At 34.8% G+C, this 13,188-nt stretch overlaps 1 protein-coding gene across 1 annotated transcript in view; it reads left to right on the top strand.

The window, feature by feature from the left end:
- The window catches only part of ZCCHC7 (zinc finger CCHC-type containing 7), a 139,657-nt gene that overhangs the window by 94,860 nt on the left and 31,609 nt on the right, over window positions 1-13,188 (top strand). The window contains exon 6 of the mRNA XM_060763746.2: window positions 6,226-6,261. Within this exon, the coding sequence (XP_060619729.2) occupies window positions 6,226-6,261 (36 nt within the window). The remainder of the gene's footprint in view (window positions 1-6,225; window positions 6,262-13,188) is intronic.

The following is a 13,188-nucleotide window of genomic DNA, read 5'->3' as shown; positions in this document are numbered from 1 at the left end:
GGCCACATGACCTTGGAGGTGTCTACGGACAACACTGGCTCTTTGGCTTAGAAATGGAGATAAGCACCAACCCCCAGAGTTGTTTCCAAATTTTGTATATTATATATAAGATTACTGGAATAATTTTATTAGAAGAGAAAGAGAAGGAGGCAATGATAAAGATATGATTCCTCATATTACTGCATAATATGTATAGGAAAGCCGTTGTCAATAAAAATGAGGGGATCTACAACAACTTCAGATGCAGCTGAAGAAGACAGAACTGCCCAAGGGGGACATTCCAACTATCTAACACAGAGATCCAGAAGTCTTCTGTATAGTAGTAGATGGGAAATTTTATGGCACTTAGAAAGTCGAGTGCACTTTATCCAGACAGTGCACTCGACTTTCTAACTCTCTGCATTTGTGTGTAAGAGCTATTAATTTAGGTACAACTTGCATAATCACTTCTTTTTTTGTATTTCTTGTATTTCTAAATTTTTTTTCCAGACTTAAAGGAACATATAATAGCTTGGTTGATGATTTACTTGTACAATGAATTCTGTTTTTAAATACTAGTTCAAAATTTTAAAACTTCAGATATATTTTATCTTCTATTTTAAGAGTTCTGATTATAGTGGGGTTTTTTTTTCATGAAATGCCTTGCCCTACATAGTACTGAGTGAAAAAATGACCCTAAATTCCTTCCATCTAAGATGGCTCTCGTATAAAACTTTTCACTAGACCATTTTAGTTCACTCAGACAATCTGCAACCAGTGTAATAACTACTACTGCTACTACTACTACTTTATATTTGTATCCCGCCACGATCTCTCCAAAAGGACTCGGAGTGGCTTACATGGGACAAGCCCAATCAAACATAGATTAAAACATAAAAGCATCATAAATAAATTTTATTAAACCAACATCATAAACAACATAAAATAACATCAACAAGAGCCAATAGCCTGACATGGTATTCTAATACTAACTCGGGGGTGCAGGGGCTTGTGCAATAAAGTTGCAAAGACAGGGCAATTGGAAAAAGTGCAGGAGCCAGATTTTTTTTAATTTTTTGTCGTGTCAAGAGTGACTCCTGGTGTGAGAGAATTGGCCGTCTGCAAGGACGTTGCCCAGGGGACACCTGGATGATTTGATGTTTTTATCATCCTTGTGGGAGGCTTCTCTCATGTCCCCGCATGAGGAGCTGGAGCTGATAGAGGGAGCTCATCTGCCTCTCCCCGGATTCGAACCTGCGACCTATCGGTCTCAGTCCTGCCGGCACAGGGCTTTAACCCACTGCGCCACCGGAGCCAGATGATAAACTAAAGGGCCATATCAGTTAGAACATTATATCTATAGGATAGAGAAGAGTGATAAAGTGCAGGAGCCAACTATTGAATTATGATTGAGTGAACAAAATTTAGTCAAATGCACACTGGAACATCCACATTTTTAGGTTTTTATGAAAACTGGACAGGATGGGCGCCAGTTTAATCTCCCTGGGGAGAGAGTTCTAGAGCCGGGGGGCCACCACTGAGAAGGCCCCCTCTCTTGTCCCCAACAATCACGCTTGTGATGGAGGTGGAAGTGAGATAAGTGTTTTCATTGTTGATTTGTTTCTGGTACTATAACCTTGCCAAAGAAGAATCTTTCTGGTGCACCACACCAGTATAACTATGTTAGCAGTAGCAGGAGACAGAAAAAAGCCAAGGAGGCTGCAACAATCAAGGGAATTCAGCTTCAGAGAAATAGGCTGTTTAGAGCTCACAGATTTTGTCAGCCTTGCCTCACACCTAGTGCATGTCCCAGGGAATAGTTCAGTACCGGTCTGTGATGTATTGCAGCCCTGCACTTTGAAAAGTCTTCTGCTGGGACTTATGCAAGCGTTGTCAGAACAGCACTAGTGCATTGTCCCCTTCTACTCAAGATTCTTTGGATCCAAGCCTAGAGGTTTTTTAGCTCTGGATATTTAATTCATATTTTAGGTCCAGTATTTTTCTTGCACTTGGCAATTGATTTTGAATAATGTGCTCATTGGTGCAGTCTGACCAGAGCTTGGAAAGTAAACAGTGTCAAGCCCACAGAGCTTGGAAAGTAAACAGTATCAGGCCTACAGAGTAGTTAGTACTGTTATAGTTTTTTTTAATGATAGTGGCTTGCTTTCCTGGTGAAAGGGTATATCTTTGCTTTTTGAGATTTACTCTTAGCTTGTTTAGAGATGGAAGCTCTTGAGCTCATCCAAGCAGACAGATGTTTGTTTCTGTTCCTCCTTATTTGTGTTATATGGGCAATTAGCGTGATGGTCTTTCAGGGTAATGTTGCATACCTCACTTATACCCCTGTTTTCCTCATCTTCTTGTTTTTTTAAAAAAGGATGCATTCCTTGATTAAAGGGAAGGAAGACCAACTGGATATAAATGTAGGAGGTCCTGTAAGGGCCTTTGGTGTGTCTTGCCGGTGTACTATAAGAGAGGAAGAGAGATAGAAAGGTGATGGTTTCATTCTGTGTTTTTGGGGTACCTTGTTGTATGTACATTTATAACAATTTCATAATTCTTCACATTGTTTTATTATTCCTAATTCTTTCAGCAGACATAGACTTAGGAAGGGTCATGTGGGGCAAGCCAATGATGGAGAGTCCCTAAATGTTTTTATTGATGAGTTTAATCAGCTCCCTTCCTGTTAACTGTCACAGAGAGGTAATTAATATGACTGGTGTTATTAAATCTTTTGTTTGCTGTGGTGGCTTGCGACGGTGGGGCAGCTCCTAACAGCAGCTTTGACAAAGCACCAGAGAATACTGTTAAAAAGTTGTGTTTAGTAATTGTAGTCATCGTGTCAGGCCATAACTGACTTGGAGCTGAAGGATTTTTGTGAGATGAGTAGCTGTGCCAGCAGGGACCCAAGTCTCCTGGGCCAGCCGCACTCTCATTAAGATTTGCCGCTAGCAGTGGCAGTGTTCGGCAAGTATGTGACGTGCATTCTGTTATTGTATGCTTGGCTTGTCAGCCTGCAGCTTTCTGACACTCACTTATGTCACTCTTTATTCAGAGAGGAAGAAGCTTTTGATAATTTGACAAGACAAGCTCTTAAACGATCTAGGTCATGGCCTTCACTGTCTGTGATTGTGAACATATTTCCTGAAAGCCCTGTCAGTCATCACAGCTACATTTTCTCCCGGGGAGCCATAGGCCTGTCCCGGTCTCTTGTCAGCTCATACATTTTGGTTATTCATATACCAAATACAGTCTTGGTTGAGGGTTGTTGTTTTTTTCCCTTCACTTTTGCAAATGCTAGCATGTTAGTAAGGCTAATCCTTTCTCCTGTGTTGTGTTCCCAGCAGGGTTGTGTTCAAGGGTTCTCTCTAGTACAAGGCAGACAACTGGCCAAGGGGAGCTGAAAAGGAGGAAAGGCCGCTTAGTGCTGTTTTTGTGTTTGTTCATTGTTGTGGAAATATGAGAACTGGTGGCAAGGGCCTTGTCTATTGAGCACTTGAGTCTTGGTCTGCTGTCAGGGGCTGTTTAAGATTGAGTGTTTTATTTTCTTTGATGTTCACATTTGAGAATAGGGAAGTGGGAATTAAACAACAGATGCACTAAGCCGTTGTTCTCGTAAAACAATAATTAGCACATGATAAAATTCAATATGGGTCAAATGGAACAATATAAACGCTTGATTCATCTGGTGTGACAAAGTGTGTTGATTTGTATTTTATTTTTATGAATACTCACCAGTCCAGGTTACTGATGGGATAAGTATGAGGTGTGTGGCAGTGAGCACAATTGTGTAGAACCACAAGAAAACTATGCTAGCCTTGCTAGAGCGATTCAGGAGTATATATATTTGTTGTAAAAGGTGAAGTAGCTCCTTTGATAAGCAGGCATTTCGTGATCATAGAAGCAGCTGTTGGTGTATCAGGTGATGGGACCAGGAAATAAATTTAATGTTATTCACATGTAGTTGTACCCCATCAGAGAGTGTTTTTATTTTAGCTAAAACGGGGCAATTCATGTTTAAATCCTTATAAATAAGAGAAATACAGTCTCAATTGTAGTCGAATTTGGTAATGCTCTCTTCCATAACAAGCCATTTTATTCATTTGATCAGCCAGTATTCTGTAGCAACTGTTAATTAGGCTTTGTGTCATTCAGTAATAAGAGGAAGATACAAACTAAAAGTAAAATTGACACACAGTGTTGTCTTGCAATCATAAAATGTTGTGGTCACTTTTAAATATATATATTTTTATAGACAAACTTCTTTGAGGAAGTTGTATATATTTCCCCTTTGGGTTTTTGGAAGCATATTTTCTCAGAGGTTTATCACTCTAAATGTGCTTACTGTTTCAATTTCATATTGCATTCCTGAGATAAGCCCCTTTAAATTCTATGGGGCTTTATTCTGAGTAGACACATTTCAAAATACACTTTTAGTGAGCATTTTAGTATACATTGTGTTTAAAAAAAAGGTGTCACAGAAATTCCAAAAAACATCCCTATCAGATTTTCACATACACACACTATCTATCTAGCTATCTATATATAGTATATAGTATATATGTGTGTGTGTGTGCTAGTCTGTTGACAACATATATATGTGTTGTGTGGTGTGTGTGTGTATACACACACATACACACACACAACACATATATATGTTGTCAACAGACTGAAAAACATACAGAGGCTATTGAAATGTGGCCCCTTCCTTGTGGACTTTTATTCAAAGCAAGGGAATTTGGATTTATTTCAAAACAACAAATTATACAATTTAGAATCTTGCCTCATCTTGGCCAGAGTGATATAATTACATTTCTAGAAACAAATAATCTTTTCATTAAATGATTCTGTAAGTAAAGGTCATATACTAGGAAATGCTCTTCTGGCATAGGAAAAGTCATTGACAACAGATTTTCAACCACGGTGATAATCAGTAGCTATGCAGAACTAATGGATAAATAGCTGCCTGCTTATCCTTGTTATAAGGCAGCTCAAATGTTTCATACAGAAAAATATGTAGCAAAAATCCTTTCAACAATGCATTTAACAAAAAGAGCAGATACTTTTTTGTTCCATACAGTTTTAATACGTCATTATGAAAAGTGATACATGTCTGTCTGTATAAGCAATGCTTACAGCTAGGCTACGTAGATATAACGATATATTATATATGCCTGAAATGGCATTTAGGGTGACTTACGATTTCTCCTATAATATTTTGAATTCTGAAAAAACAACCCCAAAAGTTACATTCAGATAAGAAGAGCAACACTATATGACAAAAGGGAGGGGGGAGAAAAAAATTCACTATGACAGCACCTTTAATTCTGTCTCTTTTTACATTTTTAAATGAGTTTTCATTTTAAAAAATCATTTCTAAATTAGTTTTCATAAACCCCACTTGTCAGATAAAATACATTTTTACTAACCTGTTTGACATTGGTAAATTATTTCCATGTGAAATATTATTAATAAAACACTAAAATTGGAAGCAGTTTTATCTAAACAATTATATAATATTAAGCTGAAACTAGCATGATTCCGGGTTGATTTGAAGAGTTTGCATTTTTTCTCTACTAAAACTTTATTGAAATGCAAATTGTGCCTGATAATGTTTTTGTACATTTTTTTTCTAGGACTACTTGAAATAGATGCAAGTGCAAATCTATAATTTACTGTGCTGTGTTAAGTTATTTAAGATATAATGTAAGAGTAAATAAAGCAAAACAAAAGCTTTGATCAAAAATAGAAGCTATAAAGCATTATCTCAAACTTAAGAAAATTAAATACCTACAACAATTATAATTTGCTTCTTATTACAGTTGTCCTGAGAAATAGGGAATAGTTTTGGACTTCTAAACAAAAGTATGCTAAGACAAGTGACATTCTGGATCACACATTTGGGCAGTCTAAAATGTTGAGAAAACCCCATTGCAGCACATCAGATATTTATTTACATTTCAGGAGTCTTCCAAACTTGTATTCAGAACTTCTAAACTTTAGCAAAAGAAAAGAAGACAAAAAAACTGTTACTGGCTCTCTGACAATGGCAGGGAGTGTGTTAAACCAGTGTAAAATTCAATTAAACTGTCTAGCCAGGTTTTTGAAGCTGAAATGCAGACCCTTTCTGTTAAGCTTCTTATTTTCCTGTGACCGACACCGGTGGATACTGTGTTATGCCAAAACCAACAGGCTGTAAAGCACCTTGTTTCATGCTCCCAACTGATCAATATTTTTATTTTCCAGGCTTGCCCAGAAATATGGAGGCAGTATCACCTAACAGTAAGTAGAAACACCTTTTTTATTTTCTTTTACACCCAGCCTATTTACTCTTCTCTGAACTGCTGACCATAAAATATAGACAGAATCTTGTGAAGGAAGATCATAAATATCTGAAGAGGATTTGAACTGAAGAAGCCAATACTATACTGTGCTTTCCCCCCAACATTCTTTGGAAACTGTTTATGTCAAAGAAATCATTCATATGGGTATGATGTCACTTTGCCACCTATAACTTCATCAGTGGTACGTAATAGAATAGTAATAACACCTGTCTCTTTGAAACACTGGACACTGCTGTTACACATCTTGTGTGCGTTCCCAAGAACCATTCTATCCTTTCAAATTTTCCAAGTAAAATGATTTGTATACTCATAACTCTGTTAGAGTGAGACACTGAAAATAATAAAACATTTTATTTGTGCTTTAATGAGGAAATCAGTTGTTACCTATACTCATAACAGCTTGAAATATTTTGTCTCTACCTATATGTAAAATATAGCCAAAACTTGGGGAAACAGAACCTGTATTTGAGGTGGCTTAAAACAATATTAGGTGTTCTGGGTTACATCTTTATGCAGGTTTATATTTGGCTGTACAACATGAGCACAATAAATATACTTTGGAATTAAATTTCTAAAAACTTAGAATAGTTTTTGATAAATCACAAATGGTTTAATACTTTCTTATTCCATCTTCTCCTTTCTAGGTGGTAGGTGATGTTGGAAGTATGTTCCCACTTGCATTTTAGCATGACATTGCTTTCCCATTTTCTCCATAAAAAATTAAACTCAGTTACATAATGTTCATGCTTGGTACCAAAATTATTATTTTTTAATTTCTTTCCCTCCATCCCACACACAGGGATAACATTTGGAAGGCATTGCTATGCAGCAGAAGTGTTCTGTTTCAGGAAATAGTGTAGTTTCTTTATACAAATAGAGATTTAAGGAGATATTATTTCAGAATATTTTGTATTTAGTTGCTCACTTACCATTTTATCTGTTTCCAAAAAGGTAGATTTGTCAAAAATACAAAAATGTCAGAGGATTTTTAAAAGTTCTTTTTAAGGCAGTTAGATTACAAGAGCAACTATTCAGTTGAATTTTTAATGTTTTTATTAATGTGTTTATTACCTTGTGATTTCTTAAATATATGCAATACATGCACTTGATTCCTTTCCATAGCATTTTTGCATGAAATACGATTTTGATAACTGGGGCTATTGATATATTATCAGATAAGTAATGTCATGTTTAATAGTTTCTTTAATTTAATTATTTAAGAATTGGAACATTATTTCTAAATTCCCACCAAACCAAATTATATGAGCATATAATTTAAAAAGATAGAAACCTAATGTCTGTAAAGACTAAAACATAGCAGTGCTTAAAGAATAGAAACTGAATGCCATCTCCATAGTATGCACTCAATAAATTTGAAAAACAGTTTTTTTAAAATCATATTTGTGCTTTTTTAATATTGGTATAAAGTATTTTATTGCATACTTGTTTTTTCTAGTTTTGTTCACCCCAGTTACTTTCTCTCTTAATAAACTAGAATATGAAGTATATATCAAATCTGCATAAACAGAACAAATTTTGTATATCATACAAATATATACCATGTCGATAATCTTTTAATCCCACTTATTATGCATGTTTGTCAAAGGGTTATATAAAATGTGTGGTTAATTTCTCATGCATAATCAAAATGTCCCTAATTAATCATTGTGAATGCTTGTTCAGATCAACAGAACATAGTATTTGTCACTTCTTTGACTTCTGGTTGTTTTCATTCTTTTTGCCTGCTTACTAAGAGATGGAGTGCCATCTATTGACTCCTGGTAGCTGTTGCACTTAAAAGCTGTCTTCAGTGCAAATAGAAGTGTAAATAATAAACTAGATGGATATACTTTTCTTATGTCTCTGGTACTGGAAATATTAGTTATGTGAAGAAACTAGTGTCATTATTATGTTAGGCACCTTCTCTGTATTCAAGCATCCTGCTGGAATACAAAACATAATAAAAACAAGGAAGGCTAAGAAGCAGTGTCGTAATTGGTTCCTTGTATGTTTCTACCTTCTGTTATTTCTGTTCTTCGGGGCTCGTTCATAATAACGTTCTAGGTCAACACACATTGCAGAAACTTCTGTGGGTTGAAGATTCATTATTTTCTATAAATAATAACTCTGCAGAACAAACCCCTGTAGTTTCATAGAACTGATCATAATTAATCCAAAGATAATATTTTTATTTTCCTTGGTATGTAGCGTATGAATTTTAAAACTGCAGCAATGTTCAAAATGTAAAGACTTTGAAGCACGTACGTGCCTCTGTTATACTATTATACAAATTCTAAATGCTTTCAATTGAACCAGAGTTGTTTTTTAAATATATATATTACTATAAGTATTCTAAGGTCCATAGGTGCATTAATGTCTGGAAATCAGGCTGGCTAATTAATGTTCCACAAGAGCGGGATGTATAATGCCTGACCTCAATGTCATATTATATATGGAACCATTTTTCAAATTAACAGGATTTTTAGGTATGGTAAACATTCAGTGTATAATGGTGTGCATGTTACTTTGCAGTATTCTCTGTGGTTAGTTCATTAAGTGTGCACTATTCAAACTTTATTTTATATTTTTGTCAAGAAATTTTCATTGGGTAGATAAGGCCTGGATCCATTTTGTAAAATTACAGTTCTTTACTTGTCTGTTTCATTTCAAATGCATTGAACTTCAGGAGAAGGTGCAGGAATTCAAATTCCAGACTGATTTTATGCCTTGATGTACCATTTGATCCTTGTGTTGTTGACACTGGGTGGAAAATGGGCTATATGTGAGACCATGAAGGTAGCGGATTTTGCATCTGTTGGGAATCCCTTTTGCGATTCTGTCCTAAAATGTTTTGGGACTGTGGCTTCTCAAAGAGCTAACAGAAGGTTGTAGATGAAATTTTTCTGTGTCTGCAAACTCCCAGCTATAATATTTAACATTTTTACATAGTATTAGCAGAAGGCCTTGCAGAGAGAAAACAAAACCTCATAGCCTTGAAAATTCTGGAAATAAATAACCTTCTGCAAATGCCATTTTGATGTAAATGTAAATGAATAGATTACAGTTTCTCATTTGGAAATATTTATTTATAGACTCCCATTTTGATTGCAAGGTCCTCAAGGTCTTAAGTGTATAGGACAGACATAAGAACAATTTAAGCCGTGAACAAACAATCCATTGGTTTCAAACATGGCACTTTGGGTACAAGGTAGCAGTATTTGACTTTTTGATTTGAAAAATTAGACTGTTATTTTTAAGTTCTTTCTAATATGTGAGTTCTAAAATTCTTTTTAGGATTTAAAAAATGTATTTATATGAATGTAAACATTAAATCTTAACCAGTATCAAAGTTGTTTATGAAAAACAAGCTCATACATTACAAGGTCAAAAAATTATATATGTGTATAGCCACAACCAAATTTTGCTCAATTGAGAGTTCTTATATTTGGGGTATATATTATCATATAAGTGGTACAAAATGAAGCTGGGTAGGTATTGTAATCAATTGGAAAAATGACATTTTTGTCTTATTTCTGTTTTGTGGGTTGGGGCGGGAGGGGAAATTTGTATTATAATGGCGTATTGTATAAAATCTAGAGAGATCTTAGGGTATTCAGAAAATAGTGACTGGTCCTAAATGTACACCAACTGTTAGGGGAACAAAAGCATATGAAAGCAAAAAAGCTTTGCAAACAGTCAAATTGGTTTGCACATAGTCCTTTTTTTTTTTCTTCTTCTTGATATTTTGCTTTGCCGTGTGGGGTCTCCACCCTTTTTAAGGGATTATGATTTCTGCAGTTGCTTTGCCTTGTATAGGCAGCAAGTTCTCCGCCCTCATCTGCTATCTTCACTTTTCTCATTTATATGAAAACCCCTCACTAGGATGGTCACCACCAGGGTTTTGCCACCATCAGAATCAGATTATTAGGCACTATGATTTGGCGTGCTTTCTGCCAGCTTGTTAATGTTACTTTCAACCACTGTGTTCAAATGGTAAACCAGGAACTGCTGTTTTGGCATGGATGTTTAAAATATAGTAAAACACAGTACAATGTTCTGGTGCTTAAATTTTATGCTTTCATTTCTTTTGTGCAGTTATTAAAATTATGCTTGACATGCTATTTTTCCTCAATTGTGTATGTACGCAAGCTTACATTTAAACCTGTATTAAGATCAGGATCAAAGGAGCTCCTGATAATCAATAAAAATGTAATTCCTAAATATAGATAACTAGTCCCAAATTGAAAGAAATTTGATGATTATCAGCAAGAGTTCTACAGAATAGAAATGAAGTAACATTTTAGCTAAACCAAAAGTTTGGTTTTTCTTAATTGCATCAGTGCCAATCCTAGCCTGAGCTAAGATACATGAATATACATTTTTGTAATTGTTTTTATGTTAGATTATTGTATTGTTTACAAAAGGGCGGTGTGAATTTCTTTTGCATGCGTTAATTTATACCTATAGTTGTATCAATTCATCTAGCTGTTTCTACCTGTTTTGGAAAAAAATACCCAATATTCTGGCAGCTTTCAATCATCATGATTTCTCAAACATACGTGCTACTGAGTTAGGCATTAAGAATGTGTTTGGAAATAGATGTGCAAAGTGCAGTAGCCTTCGTAGATTCTTAAAATGCCAAAAAGGGAAAAACATTCAAACAGAATGTAAAAGCAACCTAAATCTAAAACTTAATAACAACAAAATAACCGCCAATAAAAACGTAAATAATCTTTACGGATATAACAGTTAATATAAATTTAACACTAAATAAAAACAATTAAGAACGATAGCTCCGCCCTCAGGAGCACAATATTCTAAATAAAAACAATTTAAAAAAAGAAAAAAAAGAACGATAGCTACCTTTTAATCTTTTGTGTTTTCCTGTGTTTTAAAAGGCTTATTAGAGGGACTTCATTTCATTTTGCTTCCAATTCACTAAATGTGTGTCAGTGGCTTTGTTACTGCATTTATATGTTAAATCGTTTTGGTTTTCTTTCCAATTGCTTCTTTTCATAGATTGGCTAAAGACAATAACTCAAAGGGAAATTGTGAATGAGTCTAAATAAATAACATTGTATTATCTGCATGAAAACACACACACCATCCCTTTTCCATAAGGTCACCCTGTACCAATAAATACCAAAACACTATGTATATTTCTTTATTTATCAAGTAACAGTATCAGTTCAAACTCTGAGCATTGCCTTTGAAAACATTGCAGCTTACATCTTACATATCCTTACTTGGGCCCAAGTTGTGTTAAATTCAGTTCATTTTTGCAGTTAACATGCACAGATTCAAGCCATATGGCTTATTCATGGGTTCCAGCTTGCCAAAATACCCACAAGATGCTTTTTAAAACAGCAAATGCTATGCCTTTTGCACAGGCATGAACAGATATAATTCCATTTAAAATTGTGTGATTTACATTTTAAAATAAATGTGTTGGATTACCTCCTTGATTATTTAAATTCTTTCTAAATTTAATTTGTATAATAATTCCAAATTATATAATTAGACTTATATGTAGCACATGGAGTATATGTCACGCCTGATACAGGATACCCTATATTTTCCTTACTAAAATGTAATTGAGGTTGTGTTTTTTATGGGTGAAGTGGTCGACTATTTGCGCATGTTGAGCATTTCTTTGTGCTTTTATTTCTAGGTCTTCTCATATTGGATCAGAGCATCTAGTTCATGTATCCAAGTAAAAATTTCCGTTTCCCAAAATGCATTAAAATATCCTAATTGCTCCAAGAGGCAAATAAATACACATCTTTCTAGCAGTGTGTATCTCATTTTAAGTGTACTTTGTAAACTATAGCTAATTAAACTGTTTGCCCTTACTGAACACTAATCATATTTTACATGCATGTAAACTAGTTATGCTAGAATATGGATGATATATGTATTTTATTTCTCTCCCCAGTAAAAGCAATGCAGTAATGATAACAATGACACCCAAATGTGTAATTTGCATTTGGGTAAATGTCAGATTTATACTCGTGTTCTTTATCCAGCAAGTGACACATGTGTGGATGCCTGTTCATTTGGGTGAATCTCTTGAGCCAGATAAGGGCTATGGTGTCTTAGTAGTAAAACAATACCAGGTTAGTTCTTATATATAATTTGTCTCGTGTCAGATTAGCTACTTTAATAATTAAAACATATAATTTGCCCAGAATATTATCAGCACTGTAATGTATTTTATATTGATACCCCTTGAGTCATTGTCTATAATATTTACTCTCTTTAGCAAGCAAAAATGTAAGTTATATCACCCTTTCATTTCTTTTTAGTCTTCATGTTTAGTTTAAATACTATTAATAAAGGTTAGGTAAGACAGAGATTCTAAAACTAATTTTATTGCAATATAGTCTAACTAGTGGAAATGAGAAGCTGATTTCTTGTTAAAACCTTTTTGGAAAAATTGCCTCCTGCAACCAAAACAATGTTTGGTATTACTATTACTATTAAATCACTATAGGAATACATTACAAATATACGTATTATATTCCCCCAAGTGTTGTTGTTGTTGTTTTTGGTTTTATAAAATATATTGCTTAGGATTTCTTAGGCAAGGAAATCTCTGAAATGGTTTTGTCACTTGCTTCTCTGAAACATATTCTACAGCAGTGGTTATCAACCTATAGGTCCCCAGGTGTTTTGGCCTCCAACTTCCAGTTTACCAGCTGTTAGGATTTCTGGGAGTTGAAGATCAAAACATCTGGAGACCCACAGGTTGAGAACCACTGGCTTACAGCATTAGTGCTCTCCCATCTAAATACTACCCAGGGCTGACCATTCTTAGCTTCCAAGATCAGTGTATACAACTGTTAAAAAGGAGTTAAAGAAGCTT

This window comes from Anolis sagrei, chromosome 2 (assembly GCF_037176765.1).
Source record: "Anolis sagrei isolate rAnoSag1 chromosome 2, rAnoSag1.mat, whole genome shotgun sequence".
Lineage (NCBI taxonomy): Eukaryota > Metazoa > Chordata > Lepidosauria > Squamata > Dactyloidae > Anolis > Anolis sagrei.
Note: the sequence above shows the minus strand (reverse complement) of the source record. Positions and strands in the feature narration are given on the sequence as shown.